The 25,274-nt window shown below is 36.4% G+C and overlaps 1 protein-coding gene across 2 annotated transcripts in view; it reads left to right on the forward strand.

Annotated features, from left to right (window-relative positions):
* The window catches only part of Slc7a2 (solute carrier family 7 member 2), a 65,840-nt gene that overhangs the window by 28,303 nt on the left and 12,263 nt on the right, over positions 1–25,274 (forward strand). For both annotated transcript variants that reach the window (XM_071610435.1, XM_027954684.3), the window contains 6 exons: positions 11,609–11,999; positions 12,637–12,792; positions 17,469–17,634; positions 18,624–18,757; positions 22,404–22,626; positions 24,586–24,725. In XM_071610435.1, the coding sequence (XP_071466536.1) occupies positions 11,609–11,999; positions 12,637–12,792; positions 17,469–17,634; positions 18,624–18,757; positions 22,404–22,626; positions 24,586–24,725 (1,210 nt within the window). The remainder of the gene's footprint in view (positions 1–11,608; positions 12,000–12,636; positions 12,793–17,468; positions 17,635–18,623; positions 18,758–22,403; positions 22,627–24,585; positions 24,726–25,274) is intronic.

The raw sequence follows: 25,274 nt of genomic DNA on the forward strand, positions 1-25,274 counted from the left end.
GAAGAAGAAACAGCTGTGCTAAGAGCCCTGCAGCAGTGAGGCTGGAGTTCTGAGGAAGCTGATAGGAAACCCAGTGTGCTGGGCGTGGGGAGCAGAAGATGAGCTGAGGAGATAGGGAGGAGCAGAGCCAGAAGGGCTGTGTGTACCGTGTGGAGGCAGCGTGAGGGGGTTGTGGAAAACAAAGCAAAAAAGAATACAGGTATACAAGTATATAGGGTGGATGGAGTCCTTGGCTGACCACATTTGTGTTGTAAGGAGTGCCTTATTTAGATCAGTGTTTGTTGGACTTTGAATTAATACATTTATCTGAAGGGATAGATGGCTTAGGATTTGGAACTAGACTTACATGAGAAGACTTTTCTATATTTGTCCTTCGGGCAGAATTAGACACATTAGTAGGAGTTAAAGGAGGAGAGAGTGCCATGAAATAAAAGGCTTTGTAGCCCTGAGAGCTACACAAGGAGAGAACAGGAAATCTTGAAACTTAGGGGACTCTTTGCCCCCAGAAGATGGCCACCTGTCAGGGATGATGGAACTCTGCGGTGAAAATAAGGTGGGAACAGTTTCCTTGAAGGCCCTCTACAAGGAGCATTTGTAGGCTTTCAAATGTTAACCTAAGATTTCTAAGATATATTTACATGTGTACTTTATAATTAAAAATTGAGAGCATTAAAAATGCCTTAAAAATCACACATCAGGCTGGGGTTGTGGCTCAGAGGTAGAGCACTCGCCTATCACACCTGAGGCACTGGGTTCAATCCTCAGCACCACATAAAAATAAAATAAAGATATTGCATCCACCTATAGCTAAAAAAATAAATATGTTTTTTAAAAAATCACACATCACTGGAGCCGAATTCATTTAAAAATCTGGGCAGAGTTTGAACAATCTGCTGCACTCTGCTTGGCAGCACCTGTGTTTCCTGACACTCTGCTGTGGTTGCAGTAATTACCCTTAACCTCACATCTGTGGTACAACCCTCTCTCCCCTTGTCCTTGCGTCCTCACAGCTGCCTGTAGCTAATGTGTTCTGTCAAACTCACTGCTGGGTACTGGGATTTAGAACATCATAGCTTGTGGGAGGACAAAAGTCAACTCCTAACAAGGAGGAAAGCAAGTAGTCACCTTTATACTATCTATGATAAAGAAAAAGTGACCTAAAAATACAGAGTAGGCTAGGGGTGTATTTTAAAATGTATGTTAAGCAAAAAAAAAAAAACTATTTAGAAGTGATGGCATGTGAACACACACACACAGTGTCTTTTACATCAGGCAAGCAGCATTCCCTTCACTGGGAGAGCAGGGAGCAAGAGGGCACAGGGTGTGTGAGCAACCGTGTGAACCCTACCACATGTCTTCAGAGAGATGTACTCAAAGCAGCACAGACCAGCTGCCAAAAGGACACTTCAAAGGAATTTCCATCTTCAATCACATCTCTCAAAGGAGACATAGCCGTATTCCACTTCTTTTTCCTCTCCTCCCCACTTCTCACTTAGCAGGTGGACATTCTGGAGGGTCTTGTTCTTTACGCTGCTGTAGAGTCAAAAAGAAAGCTCAGGAGCTGATAGAGAAGGCAGAGAACCTTCTCGATCTGTCTCTGCAGTAGCTCAGAAGACCTGGGAGTGGGAGCACAGGTGAAGGACTAGGGACCAGCGAGAGGCAGCCAGAAACAGCTTAGGGCATCTTTTTACCTATGCAGGTGAGAAGACAAATGTTCTAAGGATAGTATGAGGACAGACTAGACTACAATATGCATGTGGAGAATAACAAAATATAAGGCTAGGAGGTTCTGCTGAGAACAAGTCACAGCGGAGGGGTTTTGAAACCCAGGCTGAAATGTTGAAGTTGGCAGGAGGCCGATGAGATGCAAGTGTGGATAAATTGATCCGGAGTCTGAAAATTGAAAGCTCATTGTTTACATTTTATAATTCTCTTATTTTACTATGTGCTGATATTTCTAAATATTTTTAAGCATCTGTAAAACTATGGAAACTAAATTGTTGAGGCAAACTAGTTCATTTACACATCTCTGTACAACATGGTTTCAAATATTTGCTTTTTTTCTCGTGGGCATCATTTAAGGTCAGGGCTGGTTTTCTGGACATAGCCAGAATTCAGGGCCAAAGAGTAGATCTTTCTCTCTGCATCTTAGGGCTGAATGCCATGAAGGGCAGATCAGAGGATTTTTCCTACAGAAGCAGGATGCATGTGGGGTCCAAGGGAGTTTATCTTGGTTCTTTCTACACTCTTCTTACTTGAATACTGCAGGTGTACCACTGCTATTGTAAAGCCTTTAGAGGAGAGAAGGCTAACTTACCATTTACCTAAATTTTAGTTTGGGGTAATAAGATTAAAAATGAATGTTTTAAACAAGAAGTATGAGAAGCATCAGGAGTAGCAGGTAGAGTTTAATTTAATATAAGTAAATATATACATATTTTATATAAATTTCAGAGTTTGCAATGCTTTATTCATATAAACCTACTCTTTAAAACTCATTGATCAATGATTACCCAGTAGTTTTTTAGATTCTGAGATAATTTGAATCTTAAATTGTATAGCCATTTAAGCTATTGCTATTCAAAACTAAAAATCAAAATAAGTGTTTCCAGGAACTTTTAACTAAGAATTTGCAGAATAATATGTCTAGGAATTTTTTTCTTTTATGCTATTTATTAGGGGAATAAATATTAATTGCTAATAAGTATTTTACAAAATTCAGAATCTTTTCAGAGTTTTTTTAAAAATACAGTGAGGAAATTTTTTGAGGAAAATTTTTGAATGTGTATTTTAAGAAGTGACAGATTATGTAAATCATCAAAATTCAACATGTGTTTTGAAGATTATGGATATTGCTTAGTTATTAGAAAAGAGCATAGTTGGTTTTCTGATTTTTTTCTTTGCTCTAAGGAGTAGCTAAACAGTATTCAACTTTTTTAAAGAATGGATTCAGGAGTGGAATAATGGATTAGTCAGATTAGTCGTGGCTTCTCCCAAGGAAAAGCCCTTGCTGCCTCCGACTCCAGCCCCAGTCTGACCAAGGCGAGCCCTTTCTGGGAGTCCCAGTAGTTCCTGGACTTCCCATAGCCACAACTGTCTAGCAAATTCTTTGGTAATGACCACTTGTCTATTCCCCTCTGTCCCCTGGAATTTTGTTAAGAAATTGCATGTAGACTTTTTATTTTTTGAAAATTTTAAGGCTTGATCTTTCAGAGAAATTGGCATTGTGTTGAATGACTGGTGGGTTGAATTCAAGTCTGTGTAATAATATAAAAATTAAGACAAATTCTGGTAAATCCTTTTGAGGGAAATTGTTTGCAGTTATAGTTTACTGATAAGAGAATAGAAATGTGACAAGGAAGTCAGACTTCAATTTTAGGGATCTTATTGTTTCATTTTAATTTAAAAACATTTCAATTTAAAAAATTATTCTTAGTTTGCATATTCTAAATATAATTTTTACTGACTCTGAACCCTGATGATGAAGAATTGGCACCATTTTCATTGCTTCTCGGAGCACACAACAGGAATGTTTTATTCAGAAGTATTTAAAGCCAATGGGGGGAACTCAGAAACTTCTCTTAGTCGATAGCAGTGTTTCAACAAACTGCCAAGATGCTAATGATAAAAATATGTGGCTATGCATTATTCCTGTAGTTTAAGAGGTACCAAATCAGAACGTGCTTTTCAAAGTTGAAAAATAGTTTCAAAAGTTATTACTGTTTTTCAAGAACTGACTTTGTAGCAAAATCATAAACCATAACTTGATATCCATCTCCATTTCTTGAACTTGAATTAAAAATGAGTGTGAATTCTTGTTCAGTTCTTTTTCTACCATAATTTTATGGAAGAAATTTTGCCAACCATTGAAACAAAAGTGGTCAAATTCTAACTACTAATGAAGTTAGGTGGTTTTGGGGGTGGAGGAGGTAAAGTTGGTAGATGGAAAGGGGTGCTTTCCAAGAGAATGATTAGAGGAAATTGGATTTCTCAGCTCTTTGCCTTCAAACAAAGAGAGGTTTCATGTACTTTTAATTCCCTTCCCAGTCTAGGTACCTACTTCTAGTGTCTCAGATCTGAAATTCAGCTACTAACCAAGACATGCTTAAGGTTCCTCCAGGTCATCTGGATTTTCTTGGCCTCCTGGAGTTGGCTTGAATTTTATGGGCAGTGGATTAAAGGTAGGAGTAAGGTAGTATAGAGTGTTTTTAAAACAGTTGTGTTTATTTTTTAATGCAATTTCCTTGAGACGTAATACTGAATGAATCCCCCTCTTGTAACGAGGAGCAGTTTGGACACTGCATTGGCCACCATAAAATTCAGCAGCATTTATAGAAGAATTACTGGCAATTTAATTGACAGTAACCAAAGATTTAATGCTATAAACTTCAGTAATCTAGAAAATCTACTCATCTGAAATAGCTTTCCCCATAAAAAACATCATGCCAAATGTTACAGTGTTCAGTGGGTGTGTGTGAAAAGCAGGCCTAAAGGGTATTAAACTCTTTGAATACCTTATGGGAAAAATATTGAAGCAGATTTCAAGTTATTACATCCATACACCTGTTTCTGGAAGGAAGAGGAATTATCAGGAAATGTAGCAGAAATTGCCAAAGGTGCAGATTTCATTGAAGAGTTGAAAGTGGGAGTATAAAGCCTGGTGGAGCAGGCCCTCTTGTGACCCCCATGACCTTCAGCGATAGCTTCTGGTTTTCTTGACCAAAGACAACTCAGCATAGCTTAAGCATACAGAGGTTTGTGGAAAAGATGCAGGGGAATCTGGCACACTCAATATCAGGTCAGTAGGGGCCGAAGGAAGGGAAAAGTTGGCTTGTGCCCCTCCTTCCATGTCTCCCTGCTTGGGCAACACACTCTGTTATCCCTGCTCTTTTCTGAGTGGCCACAGCCTGGCTTCTCCTGCCAGCTTCTTGGTTTCTGCACTCTGCCAGACTGGTGCCCAGCCCATGTGACTCCAGCCAGAGGACTGATGGTTTGACTGGTTCAGTTGTTGTAATGTTCAGAGTTACAAAGTCTCCTAAATGTGCCCAGCCTTTGAGTATTTAACCCTAAGCTAGGTACCTGTCTGTAGCCCACTTACTGTGGCTTGGGGGTTGTAAAACAGTGCTATGGGGAGAGCAGTGGAGAGGAGGCAGGAGTAGTGGTCAGTGAGATAGGTCCGTGGTATAATGACTGGGCAGCATAGTGGTTGTCAGTAGAGGGTCCCACCTGCTGTGTTTCACCTCTGTTTCCATGACATGCTGATTGTGATATTGCATAACTCTTCTATACCTCAGTTTTCTCATCCATGCTATGAGATTAATAACAGTCCTGATCCTACAGGGATAGTGTGACAGGTCATCAAAGAATAAGTTATCGGGGACAGTGGTACAAGCCTGTAATCCCAGCAACTCTGGAGGCTAAGACAAGAGGATCATGAGTTAAAAGCCAGCCTCAGCAATGGCAAAGTACTAAGCAACTCAGTGAGACCCTGTCTCTGAATACAAAATAGGGCTGGGGATTTGGCTCAGTGGTTGAGTGCCTCTGAGTTCAATACTTAGGTATTTTTATTTTTAATTTTTTAATGTTTATTCTTAAGTTTTAGGTGGACACAATATCTTTATTTTACATTTATGTGGTGCTGAGGATCGAACCCAGTGCCTCCTAGACAAGCACTTTACCACTGAGCCACAACCCCAGCCCAGTACTTAGGTATTTTTTAATAGTAGCACTTGTAGATTAGTGACGGGTGTGAAATAACTTTGGAAAGGGTGTTTCCTAACGTTTGCAGTGGCACTCATAGGGTGATGGTCCCAGCAGCCTGGGGAGAGGGAACAGGTGGTACCCTCTGGCATTCAGAGTGATTTATTACCCAACGATTGCAAAGACCTTATGGGTCTAAGCCGGTCACTGAGCTCTTTGACAGGACAGGCAGAGTGCTGACTGGGCAGCTGCTCTGGTTACCAAGATGCAGAGGGCTTGCTTTCTTCATTTCACTTTCTTCTTCCCCAACCCTAAGAACAAGGTTGCATGCTCCACCCCCTTTATTTATTCATTTATTTGCATCTATTTGAATGACAGGTATATTTTGCTCCTGGTTTTTGCTTTCACTAAAGTTAAATGAATTCACATGTTTTGAAGCACCCGTTGTCTTTACAGACTTCAAATCTCTACATCAGCCATTTATTTCTTGCATGTCCTTAAGAAAAGTCCTTGCCTGGGTCTGGACTCTGTATCAGAAATTTTGAAATAATACATTTTGCTCTTACTTCTGACAGTACTGCCTTGCTATAAAAAGGAAGAAAATATAAACTGTATTAGGACAGTGGTTGTAACTTTGTAGTGGCCTCAACTGTGTTTTAATTTATACTGGTATCTACAATGACATTCACCTATCTGGAGAAAACTTTAGAGATTAGAGTTGTGTAAGTTGTTCAGAAATTGTTCAGAAAATTTGACATGAAGGTAAGATAAATTCTGGATCAAATATAAGTGAAATGTATATGAAAAAGTATTCTTATTTTCCAGAAAATTAAGGTTTTATGTTTGAATGCAAAAGTTTGTTGTTTTGGTTTTGTTTGTTTGTTTGTTTTGTAAACCCAGACTAAACAGTTATCTTTTATGATTGCCTTTTATCCTGAATAATAGTTATTTCTTAAGAAATTAATCTCACAAAGCTAAGAAAAAAGAATAAGAGAAAACCCAATATTTTTAAAAGATTTTTTAAAGATGGACACAATATCTTTATTTATTTTCATGTGGTGCTGAGGATCGAACCCAGTGCCTCACATGTGTGAGGCAAGCACTCTGCTGCTGATCTATAACCTCAGCTCCAAGAGAAAACCCAATAATTTTGTGGCATCCTGTCCATATCTTTCTTTCTTTTTACTAAAGTTATTTAACCTACAATATAATTTGTAAAATTGTCTTGGAACTTTAAAGTTGTAGAAATACAATTGATGATGGGTGTGGAAATCCAAGATCAAAAGGTCTAGTTGAGAGAAAAAAATCCCAGGAGGCAAAGATCTTTGTCCTATTTACTGTAATTACTTTCCTTCTGTCAGTCCAAAAACAAAGTGTATATGTCTGTCCGTGAAACTAGCAACTGGAATGAGGAAGGAAAAATTGGTTATAATTTGAATGAGCTAATTCATGGATGATTTGTTGGGACGCCTGTCCCACTCACTTGTCACTGCTAGTTCCACTCCTGTAAGATTTATTGTTAGGGCCTGTGATACTGGGACAGAGGACTGAGTTTGAAATTTCAGCCTGTACTTAGAACAGGAGGGGAACAATTCATTTCTATGTGACTTAAACTCTGCATCAAACTATTGAACCAAAGTGAAAATCCAGGATGGACTTTTGACTATATTAGCAGATTTTGAAAGATGTCTGAGGAGTTGAAAGGAAGTCCTCTCTGTGGTGGAAAATCATCAGGGCTGAGGATTTACTCGATCCCAAAATTCTGTGCTGTCATGCTGGCAACCTGGATGGAAGAAGTTTTAAAAGGTCATAACTCCAAGATGCTGAAGCAGGAGTTTAACTTTTTTTGGCAAGAATTAATAGGGGTTGGGGTTGGAGTCATAGCTCAGTGGTAGAGTGTGAGGCAAGTGGGTGGCACTGGGTTTGATTCTCACTACCCATGTAGATAAGTTAATTAAATAAAGTTATTGTGTCCATCTATGACTAAGAAAAATACTTAAAAAAAAAACTGATAGGAGTTCGTCAAGGCATAAGGTGCTTAGAAACTGTGATACTTAAGGTGGGGAGTGGGTGAAGGTGGACTGAGGAAGATGCACATGTTGTCATTAGATTCATTGGCTCATTGAAATCATCCAGAACCTTCTGCAGCAGACCGTATTGTTAATCCTTCCTAGTCCTCACTTGGCTAATTTTATTTTCCGGTCTCATCTAATATTATGCCTGTTTTCCTTCCTCAAATAAGAAGCCACTGTTTTAGCAATTATTAAAAAATATTGAAGAAGGATACATATCTATTTCTGGTATCACCATAATGATTTGAGATGTCATATAGAGACATATAGATATCATATAGATGTGTCATATGGAGACCCTTTATAATTCTAAGGCCAGGGACATGGGGATGAGTGTTACATGGGCCTCTTCCCAGAGTCAGATCACTGTCTTTTAGCACATGTATGCAGGTTCCATACTAAAGATGAATCCTTGGTCAGTATAGCAGAAGCTGACTGTGGGTATATGGTGCAGATCCATAGTGCACTCCTGGAAAAACTGTCAGCTCCCTGTATCAGTAGCATCACTTCGTATGGGTTTGTTGCAAAAGGATAAGTATGAGTAAATTATTTTTTTTTCCTGCTGTATAATTTTTTATTTTTTTGAAAAATTTTTTAATTGATTTTTTAAAAATAAATGACAGCGGAGTGCATTACAATTCTTATTACACAAATAGAGCACAATTTTTCATATCTCTGGTTGTATATAAAGTATGTTCACACCAATTCATGTCTTTATACATGTACTTTGGATAATGATGTCCATTGAATATTTTTTTAGCAGTGAAAGTGCCTTGCAAAAATGAGAGTAAGGGGCTGGGGATGTGGCTCAAGCGGTAGCACGCTCGCCTGGCATGCGTGCAGCCCGGGTTCAATCCTCAGCACCACATACAAACAAAGATATTGTGTCCGCCAATAATTAAAAAATAAATATTAAAATTCTCTCCCTCTCTCTCTCTCTCTCTCAAAAAAAAATAGAGTAAGGTTGACGTAACTATCTCACAAGAGTTTTTAAAAAATATTTAAAGGAAAAGTTATTAAACAAAAAAATGTATTGATAGCAAATTATTTCACTAACACTGGACACACATATCATTTTTCTCATTCCCTTGTTGCCACACTATTTTTATATATTGCTGTCTCTGCAAAAAAAAAAAAAAAAATATATATATATATATATATATATATATATATATATATATATATATATTTTATAAAAGCATGAGATTGTCTTTTTTCTTTAGTTACTAAGCACTGTATGATACGCCCACTAGGATGTGATGAATGTTTATTTAAGAATGACTCATTAAGTTGACCCAGTATGTTTTCATGTTCCTTTTCTCCCATCCCATTATATTTCTACAAAATTAGTTTTGTGTCACTGCTTTTATTATCGGTATTTTACCAGGCTATGCGTAGTTAAGATTGTTTGCAAAGGACATTGAGTAACCTGTCAGTTCTGAGAAATTTCTGACGTATGCTTTTCAATTACTCAGAAGCAAATGAATGCTTTGACAGATGGGACCTGTGTGTCTTATTTCCCCAGAGCCACATAGAAAAGCTGTCTGCACATAAAATACTTTGCATCTTTAATAGGAGACAAGCAGGAGAAATCCAGTCTTACCTGATGAAAGCGATACATTTCTAAAAGGGTTCACTTTTTACTTCCTACATAATCTGAAATGAATGACATTCAATATTATATTGAAGAGCTGACCATCACTAATCTATTGACTTCCGGTAACAATTGGTTTCCTTATTTTCTTTCGTTTTTATGCTATATTTTCCTCTCAAAATTTCACAAACATGAGTGTGATTATAATATCAGAAAAAGTTTTTAAAAGTAAAAGCTCACCCCCAATCTTATCAAAAATCCCTGCTTCGTTTTCCTTGCTTGCTTTCTGATTTTTTTCCTATGTTAAATATGCTTAGTTGTAGAATCTGTGTCTTTTATTCACAAAAGTCAAGGTTAAACAAGTGCTAGCTCCTTCATGAACATTTATTTAGTTAAATGACAAATAGGTATACCTCTTTCTGTTGCCCACTTGTTGCATTCCTACAGTTGGGTATGACATGTCCCATGATCTTAAATCTCTAGTGAAATTCAATGTGCCATTTCCAAGTACTGTTCCTTTAGCATGGTGCCTAATTCTTGATCTTCGAACAGGTCTGTATAAAAATACTTGAAATGTTACAGAAACTCAGCGTTTAATAAATACCTTCTCCCATCTTCCCTCCCCTCTTAATTGAACTCTACATAAAACTTTCTACTTTCTGATTCTTTTTAAAGCAGAACATGTACCTACTTTATCTTCTAGATATGTTATACAGGGATAGCTATCAACGCCTAAATATAATATTGACAAAGTTGCAAATTTTTCAACAAGCACTTGTGAAGTGCTGTTTTGGTGTGGAAGAAATTGAAGATGTATAAAAGTGTATTTTTAACTTCAAGAAATTTTTTACTTGTTTTCCATGTTGCTTTAGATTCTTTGAATTAGCTGCTTTCAATATTGAGAACTTGTATTTATGTCAATGAATAATGTTCAGTGGGTTAATTTTACCTGCCAGAATTAATGTGATACTGATTTGTTCACATTCCAGAAATATCTCTTTTTCTTATGAATGAAAGTCATTTAGATTTAGTAAAGTGGCTTTATTTTATTCTTACCAATAAAACATTTTAATACAAGCTTTAGATTAAGGTTTAGACATGTTCAAGGGTTTATTTTATAGTATATAAAGATGTCAAGTTGTGATCTTGAGTTGAGGTTATTGATGGTGAATATAAAGAAGTTGAAGGAAACAGCATTCAAAGCCAACAAGATCATTGTGCAGAAGTACAATACATGAAGTGAAAACAAACATGACTTTTCAGTTAAAATTTTATTGACTGATAAGCAATTTGTATTTTATTTCCTATTTAGAATTTGTCTGCTGAATCACATGTCTCTGTAGACAAGGCTATGTAGAGCTTTCTAATTTTTATATTTTATGCATAGGTTGTACATATTCATTGGAATCAAGTTTAAACAGATATTAGAAATATAAAATGAGGAATGGGGAGTAAGATTCCTTGCCTTTATTTCTTCCATTTTAAAAAAAGACTATAAATAATAATATATAATAGTTGACATGGATTTTGGGTTTACGTATTTCTTTTAAAATCTCAAATATAGGAAGTCATACTTAAAGCATGATTGAATACTAGTTTTAGTCAGATAATCTCAGCATGGTTTGGGGGCAGTTTTATTATCCTAGCAAGTTCACATCTGCTCTACATTGTTTAAAAAGGAAACAGTAGTTCACACAGACTGGCTAGCATCACGATCACCATTTTACCTGCTTTTAGACAAAACTAAACTGTAAATGCCATAAAGCTAGAAAACGCATCTGTGTAACACCTTTCTGCACATACTCATAGCACAACCCCTGACATTTAATAAGGTCTAAAATACCTGAATGCTTATAGATACAGAAACAAACTTAACAGATGAGGCAATTTACTTCCTTCCTTGGAGCAATGACTAAATTAGCCACCTCCTGGAATTTCTGTCAACAGAATACTTTTTTAAATTTTTAGAAAGTGAACAAAAGTGACAAATCCTTTTGAACACCCAGGTCTGCTAACCCTTTGTTTCCCAAATCAGCCACTCAATGGCATCTTATGTGTGGAGTGTGAGTGGGCTCTAGCAAATACATAGCTCTCAACCCTCCATCATGTGGTTGCAGGTAAAACCGCATTAACAGGTAAAAAGTGAATGCAGTCACCCTGAGTCAGGACAGGACAGGTCGCCAGATGGAGGGATGCTATTTCTAGATGCCTCTGATCCCCTCCTCCTCCCTCTCCCACTCAGGTTGCACTCTTCAGAATGATTCCCTGCAAAGCAGTGCTGACTTTTGCCCGATGTCTGATCCGGAGAAAAATCGTCACTCTAGACAGTCTGGAAGATTCCAAACTATGCCGCTGCTTGACCACCATGGACCTCATCGCCCTGGGGGTTGGAAGCACCCTGGGTGCTGGCGTGTATGTCCTTGCTGGGGAGGTTGCCAAAGCTGACTCGGGCCCCAGCATTGTGGTCTCCTTCCTCATCGCCGCCCTGGCATCCGTGATGGCTGGCCTCTGCTACGCTGAATTTGGGGCCCGAGTCCCCAAAACTGGGTCTGCATATTTGTACACTTATGTTACAGTTGGCGAGCTGTGGGCCTTCATCACTGGCTGGAATCTAATTTTGTCATATGTGATAGGTACGTTTCACAGATAAATCTAAATTGTGTAGACTGGTAGAAGCAGCACCCCTGAGCAAGAGGCCTGGTGGTGCGAGTGCAGGTCTGCATTCCTTGGCAGCTGCCTGACCGCCCATCCCAGTGTCTCACTTTTCTCATTTCTAAAATATCTCCAGTTGCACAGTTCTGTGATTGATCAATTGATTGATCTGTTGATCTTATTTATTTATTTTTTTGCTTGAAATTGAAGCCAGGGCCTCATGCATGCTGGGCAAGCACTTTACCACTGAGCTACATCCCTGCCCCAATTCTGTGATTTTGGTTCAACACCAGATATGTCTCCTAATGGGTTTGAAAATCCCATGTTAAAAAAAAAAAAAGAAATATATGTATATATATATATGTAAAATATATGTATATAATATGTATTATATGTGGTTCTTTATTGCAAATAAAGTCACCTGATTCTACAGTTTTGAACTTGAGCATTTGATACTATTGTATAATTACAAAATTATTAAAATAATTTTCTAATGTGATTAAAATTTTCAATCTATGTGAATTAATGTAAGTTAATCCTAGAATAAGACCAAGTAGCATATGATGTTAATTTTCTGCTAGTGATTTTTATTCTCTGAATGTTCTATATTTTGGGAAGGTACATCAAGTGTGGCAAGAGCATGGAGTGGCACCTTTGATGAACTTCTTAGCAAGCAGATTGGTCAGTTTTTCAGAACATACTTCAAAATGAATTATACTGGCCTTGCAGAGTATCCAGACTTTTTTGCTGTGTGCCTTATATTACTTCTAGCAGGTAAGATAACCAATGTTTCCCTATGATAAGCCAAATTCCAAATTAATCATCTCAGCAAAGTAGGTCACTGCTGAATTTGGAGTGTGAGTTCTCCAGATTAAGTCAGCATGTTTACTCACTTAGGTTTCTGTTGGATGTCTGTGGGCATTGTCACTGGTTAAACTCATTTTATCTTCTGTGATTGGTTATGTTTCAAAATTAAGCAACTCGGGAGACTCAAAAAAAAAGGATTGCAAGTTCAAGATCAGCCTCAGCAATTTAGCAAGACCCTTTCTCAAAATTAAAAATAAAAAAGCTCAGTGATAAAGTGCCTCTGGGTTTAAACCTCAGTCGCAAACCAAAAACAAAAGTCTGAATCTGAATTGTTTGGAATGATAGAAGAAACATGTCTGAGTAAAAGGCATTAGCCAAATGATAGCATGAGGACATCAGTTTTATAATATAAATTGAACATTTGCAGGAGTGGCAATGAAGTTTCAATAAGGAAAATGTACAATTTCTTGGGATTGATTCATCTTATCCAATACAACTAAGGATATTTGCAAGTATACTATTTCTAGAAGAAATTCAGGTTTTCTATCAGGCTTTCATCTGCATACTGTAGGCATCTGGTTGAAAAGGAGGCATTCAGATCATCTTTTTTTTTTTTTTTTGTCTTTTTTTGGATATTTTTTAGTTGTAGATGGACACAATACCATTATTTATTTATGTATGTGGTACTGAGAATCAAACCCAGTGCCTCACATGTGCTAAGCCAGTGCTCTACCACTGAGCCACAACCCCAGCCCACACCTTTTGTTTTTGAACATAGATGTTGTATAGCAAACATAGTTGATGAAATTTTTCAGGCACAAGAACTAGAAGTAGGAACAATCTGGTTTTTAGTCTTGCTCTGCCACTTACTGCTTTTAGAACAGTTTACTTAATCTTTCCATCCATCACTCAGTTTTCTCATCCATAAAATAAGGATATCAGTTTCTACCTTAAACATGCCTCTTTCATGGAACATAGTAAGCACTCAATTGACGGCCAACTTCATTTTGTAAGCATAGTTAATCCCTGCTGTCCCCTTCTGTTTTCTTTTTCTTTTTTTCTTTCTTTCTTTTTTTTTTTTCTGTTGTAGATGGACAGCATGCCTTTATTTTATGTTTATTTTTATGTGGTACCGAGGATCGAATTCAGTGTCTCACATATGCCAGGCAAGCGTTCTGCCACTGAGCTACAGTCCCAGCCCCATTTTTTTCTTTGTTTCTTTAATATATTTTTTATTTTTTCTAATTAGTCATATATGACAGTAGAATACATTTTGATACATCATACATAAATGGAGTATAACTTCTCGTTCATCTGGTTGTACATGATATAGAGTTACTTAGGTCATGTAATCATGTAGGCACATAGGGTAAAAATGTCCAGTTCATTATATCATTCCTACCCCCAGACTCTTTTCCCTCCCTTCACTTCCCTCTGTCTAGTCCAGAATACCTCTATTCTTCTCCTTGCCCGCTATTGTGAATTAGCATCCTCATATCAGAAAAAACATTGGGCCTTTATTCTTTGGGATTGGCTTATTTTGCTTCCTGCTATGCCCTTTTACTTTTTTTTAATTATTTGAACATTTTTAATTTTGATTGATAGTGCTATCTGCAGTCCTGGTTTTGCTTGTGTGTGTGTGTGTGTGTGTGTGTGTGTGTGTGTGTTGCTAGGGATCAAACCCAGGGCCTTGGGCATGCTAGGCAAATGCTCTACCCCAGAGCCATTGGACATGCTAGGCAAACACTATTACTGAGCCATACCGCCAGCCCTGAAGTCCTAGTTAAGCCCATCAAGGATTGCACTAAAAATAAAATTTTTTAATTGTTCCTACTTCCTACTTGATTTACCCTGAGTAATCTACCGCTCTTGCCTATCCAGCCTTACCTCTATTATTTTCCCCCAGATTAGAAGGATGTGACAAAAATATCTTTTAGGCTCATTATAAAATGTTTACTTGTAAAATTATCTAATTTTAAAAATATACTTATCATTTAAAAAGTTAGTCCTTAATAAAATGTATTATATAGGGATAGAAACATGAACAAAATTTATAGGTCTAAAATGTTTTCTATTTTGCTTCTAATGGCAAAAAAAAAATACATTCATTGTCTTTCATCAGATGATGGAATTTGGTTTGGTAGCTAAACAGCCTAGCTTACATTAAATAAGTTATATCATATTTTATTTAGAGATGATTTCATTAAACTTAAAATATTCAGCATTAATCTCTCAGCATTGAGCAGCATGTAGCTGTGACCCATTTAAATTCCATGGCAAGACTAAGGCTTGGCCTGAGCCTACATCATTTTTCTCTGTTCATTCACCATCATAGCTTTCCTTTAAAGATAGTCTAAACTTACATTATAACTCTGTCCTTGGAGTCTTTGAAGGTCAGAAACCCCTCTTATAAATATTTATTCCTTTGGTAATTCCCCCTGCCTTGTCAATCAGAGGGAAGTACATGCCATATTCAGATGAGATATTTATTGGTCTCTAATCTATTGGTGGGAGATGAGACCTCAGAGTAAAGAGTGCACATGGAACATTGGGAAACTGATATAAAATGTGACAGTGCCTGTTATTCTGTGGGATGTATAGCAACCATTTGTAACCCAGCTAGACAATTACAGAGTCAGTACTTGTGCTGACCCTGTGGCTGTCCTTTGTATCATTCAGAGTTATTATTATGAGATTCTGGGAATTAGAAGAATGAGATTCAACTTCTCTCACCTCTGCTTGGAAAATCTTGCTTATGGGGGTATAGGGTGTTGTGGGTATAGAGAAGAAGCAAGTAAATCTGTGGCATAGAATTTCCATAGCAGTCATTTCTCCAATAATAATATGTAAACTTTATTAGATCCATAATTCATATCTTATGCTAGATAGATTAAAGATTCAAATATGATAAATATATAATCATTAATAACTAGAAGGAAACATATGAACATTTATAGGTTAGTGTTAGGAAAAAAATCATTAAAGATAGTAAATAAAAAAGGAAAATTTATAGTTTACTTGAATAACTTTTCTATATATATAATCAATAGGAAGGTTAAAAGCAAATGACAGAACTGGGTATAGTTAAGTGTTAGAGCACCTGCCTCATGTGCACAAGGCCCTGGGTTCTGTCCCCAGTACCACAGAGAAATAAAATAAAATATTAAATAAAAAAAGAAAGAAAGCAAATGATAAATAGGGAAAGTACATACTATACAGAGAGCTTATAGCATTAATATATAAATAAATCTTATAAATCAGTATGAACAGAATACACTGATAGAAAAACTGGGCAATTTCAATTGGGCCAAAGTTTCTGTAGAATATTTTTACAATATGACTAAAAAGCCTTGGGTAAAATTGCATAACCTTTGATACAGTATTAACTTATAGAAAATTATTGTAAATAGCTCAAAATAAAAAGGGCTGGGGGGTGGTGGGGGCTGTGGTTCAGCGGTAGAGTGCTTGCCTAGCACAGGTGAGGCCCTGGGTTCGATCCTCAGCACCACATAAAAATAAATAAGTAAAATAAAGGTATTGTGTCCAACTACAACTAAAAAATAAATTTAAAAAAAAAGGCTGGGGATGCAGCTTAGTGGTAAAATGTCCCTGGATTAAATTCTCATTATCAAAAAAATTAAAAAAAAAAGAAAGAAAATTGTTGTGGGCTGAGGCTGTAGCTCAGTGGCAGAGTGCTTGCCTCAAATGTGTGAGGCACTGGGTTCGATCCTCAGCACCACATAAAAATAAATAAACAAAATAAAGACATTGTATTCATGTATAACTAAAAAAATTTTTAAAAAGAAAATTGTTGTAAATAAATAATTAGAAAGTATACAGAGATATTTATAAGAGGATGATATCACTGCTCTTTATAAATGTAAAAAAAAACTTAAGAGTGATCTAATTGTCTATAAATAAGAGATTAAAGTATGGTATCTCTGTATAATTGGTTACACAGCTATTAAAAATGAGGTTATGTATTTGTTGATGTGGAAATATGTCTCTGTGTTTGTATGTGCAAAATTCTGGAGGAGACATCATGGTTGACTTTTATTCTCTTAGTTCTTCTGATAAGATCTCTTGTATAGAATATTTTTATATCTTACTATACAATAAATATATCTTACTATACAATAAATCAATAGTTTCTATAAAGCTATTGATTAAAATAAATTTAACAAGGAACTTTTTTGGCATGGCAATTGAAAAATTATATTCCAACTATGTGTAAAATAAATACATGGCAGATGTATGATTGAGCTTTTAATTTTAAAAGGTTCATTCTCCAGTACCATGAAATAAATAGCTTAAAACAGCTTTTTAGAATAGCATTCCATTAGAGTGAAGTGTTGCTTTACATTTGCCCACCATTGGTAACAATGGCCAGAGTTACTAGACTTATATTTCTTAGTGTGGAATCTCCTGGCTGAGCACTTTTTCCTCCAGAAATCAAACTGGTTGTGTTCAGAAGATGTGGTTTCACAATGAGCCAACTAATGAGTGAACTAGCCATGGAAATGGATAAATGGGAGTTAAATACAAGAAGGCTGGTAACGATAACATCCCTAAGTCTATATTTGCTTCAAAATGTCATTGCCTTTCTTGTAGGTAAAATGACAATGCTCTTTCTTTTTCCGTAGGTCTTTTATCTTTTGGAGTAAAGGAGTCTGCTTGGGTAAATAAATTCTTCACAGCTATTAATATCCTGGTCCTTCTCTTTGTCATGGTTGCTGGCTTTGTGAAGGGAAATGTGGCTAACTGGAAGATTAGTGAAGAGTTTCTCAAAAATATATCAGCAAATGCCAGGTAAAATATTTACCTTTTTTTTTTTAATCCCCCTTTTAATTTTTATTTTAATGTTACATTGTAATGGGGAGTACATGAAAGTTTCCTTTAGTGCAGTGGCTCTCAGCCCTTTCTGGGCTCTGTTCTATGCCAAGGGTCTCCCTCCCAGACTCCCCTCCAGACATAAAGGTGTAGGTGTGCTCCTCTTGAGCCACTGTGAGAAGCTGTATAGCTGCTGGTTCTGGGGAAGGGCCAGGGCAAACCCTAACCACTGGAAGAACTTGACTTTTTCCCCGCAGCTGTTCACCACCTCTAAAAAACAATGTGTGTTTTTGAGTCATGCATCCTTTGGGACCACATTCAGTTTCTTTGCATTTTTTCAGACTTTTAATAATTTTTAGGTCTTGTTTTTTGGAGAATGATATTAGTTGTATAAGCAGAAATAAGATTACAGAAACATCTATTACATAGAGTAAGATACATGTAAATGTTTCTCTTTATATATATTGTTCATGGTCATTCTGATTAGGTAGAAATTAGTGTCCTCTGATTTTATACAGTTTTTAACATATAATAAAATTTTAGCTTCCATATTATTGAGCAAGCCTAGGGAATTCTGTTTTACTTGTAATCTGGCTCCTATCTGCTTCATGAGTTGAAGAATGTACTTGTATTGGAAAAATAGGAAGGAAGTTTCTTGTCTTTGTCACAGAGCTTGGCTCATGCTAAGGTCTGTACTCTGAAAATCTTGCCTACTTGTGGGTTGCAGCCAGAGTAGGTCTGGATCTTATGCATTTGCTATTGATTAACCTCTGCTTGGATGTTAGTGACACAGAGGGTCATCGTCAAGAACAGGGTGACAAAATAAGATGTTAGTTTTAGTTTTTTATATGTCAGCTTCAAAGAACTGGTGAATACAACAACTTTAAAAGGATGTTGTTTGAGACAAATCACCAAAAGTGTAAGTTTCTATGAAAATGACTTAACAATGTGTTTGCTGTCTTCCTTAGAGAGCCACCTTCTGAAAACGGAACAAGCATCTATGGGGCTGGTGGCTTTATGCCTTATGGCTTTGCAGGAACCTTAGCTGGTGCTGCCACTTGCTTTTATGCCTTTGTGGGATTTGACTGCATTGCAACAACTGGTAAGAATAATGTCTTAACTCCAGGTAGAAGGTGAAAGTATTCCTTATACCACAGGAGTAGCTGTGCGTGGCAGCAGAGAGTCAAGGAAAGAGTGGGATTTGGGTAGGAAGGGTACTAGTTCCAGATCCATTTGTGACACCTGTAGTGACATTCAGTAGTTTAGTGAAACTACTGAGCCTTGGCTTCTATAGCTGTACAGACCCCTCAGATACTGTGAAGATTACCTAAGATAGCATATGAGACCAGTACTTTGCAAGCTGTCAAATACTTAGTGTTAATCATAATTACTATCCTTAACCTTCTATTTGGAGTGCTATCACTTTAAAGTGATTATCTTCTTAAATTGTCTTTTCTTTAGTCAGACAAAACATTGACTGATTCTTTTATCTTTATCCTGTACAATAAGTACTCAAAGAAAAATTACTCTCCAACATAGAACATTTAAACAAATCAATTTCAAGCAATGAAATTGAAGATGTCATCAAAAGCCTACCAACAAATAAAAGCCCAAGGCCAGACAGATTCTCAGCCAATTCTACCAGACCTTTAGAGAACTAACCCCAATCCTCCTTAAATTACTCCATGAAATAGAAAAGGAAGAAACCTTTTCAAACTCATTCTATGAAGCTAATATCACCCTGATACCAAAACCAGACCAAGACACATCAAGGAAAGAAAACTTCACACCAATATCCCTGATGAACATAGATGGAAGCATTCTTAATGAAATACTGGCAAATTGAATACAAAAACATATTAAAAAGATAGTGAACCACAATCAAGTGTGGGGTTTATCCCAGGGATGCAAGGTTGGTTCAACTTATAAAATCAATAAACATAATTCATCACATCAATAGACTTAAAGACAAGAATCACGTAATTATCTCAATAGATGGAAAAAACGCATTTGACAAAATACAGCACCCCTTCATGTTCAAAACACTAGAAAAGCTAGGGATAATAGGAACATGCCTCAACATTGTAAAAGCTGTATACACTAAAGGCCAACATCATTCTAAATGGAGAAAAATTGAAAGCATTCCCTCTAAAAACTGAAATAAGACAAAGGTGCCCTCTTTCACCACTTCTTTTTAACATAGTCCTTGAAACTCTAGCTAAAGAGTTACAAATAGGAAAAGAAGGACTCAAACTAACCCTATTTGTCAATGAAATGATTCTATATTTAGATGACCCAAAAAACTTAACCCCTGTCTCTCACCCTGCACAAAACCAGAACGCTTCTAGAACTCATAAATGAATTCAGTGAAGTGTCAGGATATAAAATTAACAATCATAAATCAATTACATTCCTCTACACCAATGATGAATCAACTGAAAGAGAAATTATGAAAACTATCTGAGTCAAACTAGCCTCAAAAAAATTAAAACATTTGGGACTTGAGCTAACAAGAGAAGCGAAAGACCTCTACAGTGAAAACTATAGAACTCTAAAGAAAGAAATTGAAGAAGACCTCAGAAGATGGAAAGATCTTGCATGTTCTTAGATAGGCAGAATTAGTATTGTCAAAATGTCCATAATACCAAAAGTGCTATACAGATTTAGTGCAATTTTCCTGTTAAGGTTCTGATAATGATCTTCATAAAATAGAAAAAGCACTTGTGAAATTCATTTGGAAAAATAAGAGACCCAGAACGACCAAAGCAATGCTTAGTGAGAAAAGTGAAGTAGGAGGCATCACGATAGTAGACGTTATTATTGTACGACACGGATGTAGTAAAGAAACCAGCATGGTATTGGCACAAAAACAGACACGAAGACCAGTGAAACAGAATAGAGGACACAGGCAAACCCACATAAATACAGTTACCTCATACTAGCCAAAGGTGCCATAAACATATGTTGGAGAAAAGATAGCCTCTTCAACAAATAGTGCTAGGAAAACTGGAAATCCATTTGTAGCAGAGTGAAATTTAACCCCTGTCTCTCATCCTGCACAAAACTCAAAAGTGGATCAAAGACTTTGGCATTACACCAGAGACCTTATGCCTACTAGAAGAAAATGTAGGCCCAACGCTCTGTCATGTCAGCTTAGGAACAGAGTTCCTCAACAAGACTCCTAAAGCACAATGAATAAAATCAAGAATCACTAAGTGGGATAGCATCAAACTAAAAAGCTTCTTCACAGCAAAGGAAACAATCAAGAAGGTGAACAGAGAGCCTACAAAATGGGAGGAAACCTTTGCCACCTGCACCTCAGATAGAGCATTAATCTCCAGGATATATAAAGAACTCAAAAACTTAACCCCTAAAACCCAAATAACCCAATCAATAAGTGGTCCAAGGAATGAACAGACACTTCACAGAAGAAGAAATATGAATGGTCAACAAATAAATGAAAAAATGTTCAACATCACTAGTAATTAGAGAAATATAAATTAAAACTACGCTGAAGTTTCATCTCACTCCAGTACACTCATACATTGCTGGTTGGGATTGCAAATTGTTACATCTCAGAAACCACCATTTGACCCAGTTATCTCACTCCTCAGTTTATACCCAAAAGACTTAAAATCAGCATACCACAGTAACACAGCCAAGTCAGTTTTTATAGCAGCTCGATAATTCACGATAGTTAAGCTATGGAACCAACTTAGATTCCCTTCAACAGATGAATGGATAAATAAAATGCAGTATATTTATACCATGGAATATTGCTCAGCCTTAAAGAAGAATGAAATATGGCATTTGCCAGTAAATGGATAGAACTGGAGACTGTCATGCTAAATGAAATAAGCCAATCCCAAAAAACCAAAGGCCAAATGTTCTCTCTGATATGTGGATGCTAACACATAAAGGGGGTGGGGAGGGAAGAATAGAAATTCATTGGATTAGACAAAGGGGGATAAAGGGAAGGGAGGGGGTATGGAAATAAGAAACAAAATGAATCTTACATATAACTTTCCTATTTCCTAACAATTCAGATATGTACATATATGAATACACAACCAGTGAAACTCCACATCATGCACAACCACAAGAATGAGATCCTAAATAGAATAAGTTAAACTCCATGTGTGTATAATATGTCAAAATACACTCTACAGTCATGTGTATCTAAAAAGAACAAATTTTTAAAAGAAGAATCACTCTGCAAGTGTTTCCTCTGGGTTCTTACCATTACATGACCTTATAATATAGTTGACCATGTTTTGGGTAATGCCTAATTTTGTAAGGATACAAAATATTCTTTTTTTATATTGCAACTAGAATTCCTTTAGAAATAAGTTTATGGGAAGCCTTCATGTTTAAGAGCCTGCAGAGTGTCATGGCAGTCATTTAATCTCTGTGGATGAGTCATTTTCCAAGTGAATTAAGACTGTAGGCCTATCCCTAAATCCTTAAGAATGCTGATATGTTTTTTTTTAAATGGGAAACTTCTCTTTTTTTAAAATGCGTGACTTCTCTTCTCCCTCTGGAAATTAGATTTTTATGTAATAGCTAAGTACTTTCAAAAAAAAGAGGGGAAGTTTTGTGTCAAATAAGTGGATCAATCTAAGAAAACAGCAGGGACAGGCGCAGAGTAGAATCATCATGGAGGACAGGAAGAATTTGACCCACATTAAGTTCTTTGCCCTTAATTTTATTTTACATTAAGCATGAATATCTTTTGTTTCTTTCCTTAGGCGAAGAGGTCCGGAATCCCCAGAAAGCTATTCCCATTGGAATAGTGACTTCTTTGCTTGTTTGCTTTATGGCTTATTTCGGGGTCTCTGCAGCTTTGACACTTATGATGCCCTACTACCTCCTCGATGAAAAAAGCCCCCTTCCAGTGGCATTTGAGTATGTTGGATGGGGCCCCGCCAAATATGTTGTTGCAGCAGGCTCTCTGTGTGCGTTGTCAACAAGGTACATTGCTTTGCCTTTGGGGTAGGGGCAGTTTGGGTTCCTCCAAAGTACAGTTAGTATCTAAAAAAAATTGCCTTTGTATGTTCTAAAAATATCCTAACATGATGAACTTATTTTGCAGCTGTGTGCTCTCACTAAACAGTTTGCACTGAATTGCCATGTAATAATATTAATTGATTAAAACAAAAAGCCTTTTTTCCCCATCAGTTTAGAATTAGCTTTTCAAGATATGGATGGTCCAAGCTTCTACTCAAATATATATGGCATCAGCACAAACACATATATGTCACTCATCTTTGTATAAGTGTGTGTTATAAAACTTTAGGATTCTAACTGTGGTACGTTTTTCTGCTGGCCTTGGTGTTGCTTGCAGTGTTTGAGACGGTCTGAAACTGTATGCAGACTTGGCACTTCCTGCTGTCCCTTAAAGTAATACTGAGTCTGTATGAGTGGAAGATACGTGTTGTATCATTTTAAAATATAAACATATGCTTTTTATTATGAGCATAGACTTTTCAGAATGAACTTGCTCTAGAAATAGAAATTACCATTCTCAAATTAATGGTGGAAGTTCATATCCTATTTATCTGAAGAGAAAAGGGTATTTGAATCTTACATGGTCATATTCAGTTGCTGTTCGTTTTAATACTTTAGGATTCATATCTTGGTTTTTTTTTTTTTTTTTTTTTTGAGTTATCCATATTTCCAATTAATACATGATCAAAAGTAAAATTTTACCCTAATATGGTACTACATTGTACTATAGAATATTTTTACAAAGAGAAAATTAATCTTTTTGCCTGATTACTAATGTTTTGAGTGAAAGTAATTTTCTAAAAGTCAAATTAGAAAAATAAATATAACTTTCAGTGTAGTTTTATTTCAGAATTCCTTTTATTTTTTTAAAACATAATAATGTTGAGTGGCAATTAGAAATTATTCTGTGACCTGGACACAGTAGTGTACACCTATAGTTTTAGTCACAGAGGAGGCTGAGGCAGGAGGATTACTTGAGCCCAGGAGTTTGGGGCCAGCCTGAGTAGTATTGTAAGATCTCAAAAAAGAAAGAAATTGCTATTGTGGGTTTCTCAGCCATCTGCTAGTGTTGGTTTATTTTGAAGACCTTCACATGGTTTAAAAAGTCAGAATTGTAAACATATTGTGTCACTGTAGTCTTAGAAGGGTTGGACAGAGATTCATCTGTGATTAAGCTCAACACACCTTTATTAAAAGAGAAAATAGATTTTTAAAAATAAAGCATTTTACTTGTTTTCTCTTTAGTGTTCATCTTCTACAACTAAATAATAGATGGAATGGTATTACTAGAAACACAAGTAATTAAAAATCTTAAGCAAAATTCTTGTTAAACTTTACTGTTACTAACTTTTAGTTGTGGCTACTTCTCTGTACTACATTTGCAGTAAGTTGATTTTTTTAAAAAACCTGTATCAGCTTTAATTATCTTGTGATGCTGGGAATTATTACCAATTTGATCAAAGATTAGTCTATATGATGAAAAATAATGATAATATAAAAATGCATAGTTACTGAATATGAGATACAGCTGCTTAATCTCTTCTTTGATTATGTGTTAATTTAGGAATTTTATTTATGAATTATTGTCACCAAAAATGTCTTAATGATATTAATTTGTTTTTTTTGGTAATGTCTAATTATTTCATTTTAATTCAATAAGATTCACGGTGCACACAGATGACTTACTTGCAATATTGTTTTCAGTGTGATAATTTGGTTGGGCAAATAATCTGGAACAAAATAATGACTAGTACAATGTATTGTCAAATATTTTTAAATGTCCAATCATAGTGCATTTTAAAATAATATACTTCATAATTATAGCTGTCCAGCTGATTTGTACACAGTTACTTGATTTCAGTGCTGAGGTGTAATCTTGCATGAATGTGTTTGCCATACTGCATGTCTTTGCTTTTCATTCAGTCTTCTTGGATCCATTTTCCCAATGCCTCGGGTAATCTATGCTATGGCGGAGGATGGGTTGCTTTTCAAATGTCTAGCTCAAATCAATTCCAAAACGAAGACACCAATAATTGCTACTTTATCATCGGGTGCAGTGGCAGGTGAGAGAGGGTTGATGTCTGTTGAGAAAAGGGGGATCTTTTCCATCAAGGATTCTGAGAAAGAATAGAAAGTTAGGTGATCACCTGTTTTGATTGATACGAAGTTCAATAGTTCAGTAATTTTTTGTGACTTGTTCTTGTTTTGAATTTTTTGGTTCTGCATGTTACTATGTCCAGTCTTTACCTGTGTATATACCTTTCTGGAATAATACTTAAAATAACTTACATGTGGATTATGAATTTTTCTGTTCTAGTCTTCTGGGCTCTATGTTTCCTTTACCCCGCATTCTGTTTGCCATGGCCCGGGATGGTTTACTGTTTAGATTTCTTGCCAGAGTGAGTAAGAGGCAGTCACCAGTTGCTGCCACGTTGACTGCAGGGGTCATTTCTGGTAAGCTTTACACATAGGCTTCTTCAGCACTGGACTGGAGCATTTTGTGCGCATGCATGGACTTAGAAAGTGGGTCTGCATGCTGTGCATGTAAGTTAAGAACAAAATCATGGATAAATTAATGTATGAGCATTGGGATTAACATTTGAAAATTGTGG

The sequence above is a fragment of the Marmota flaviventris genome, chromosome 3 (genome assembly GCF_047511675.1).
Source record: "Marmota flaviventris isolate mMarFla1 chromosome 3, mMarFla1.hap1, whole genome shotgun sequence".
Classification (NCBI taxonomy): domain Eukaryota; kingdom Metazoa; phylum Chordata; class Mammalia; order Rodentia; family Sciuridae; genus Marmota; species Marmota flaviventris.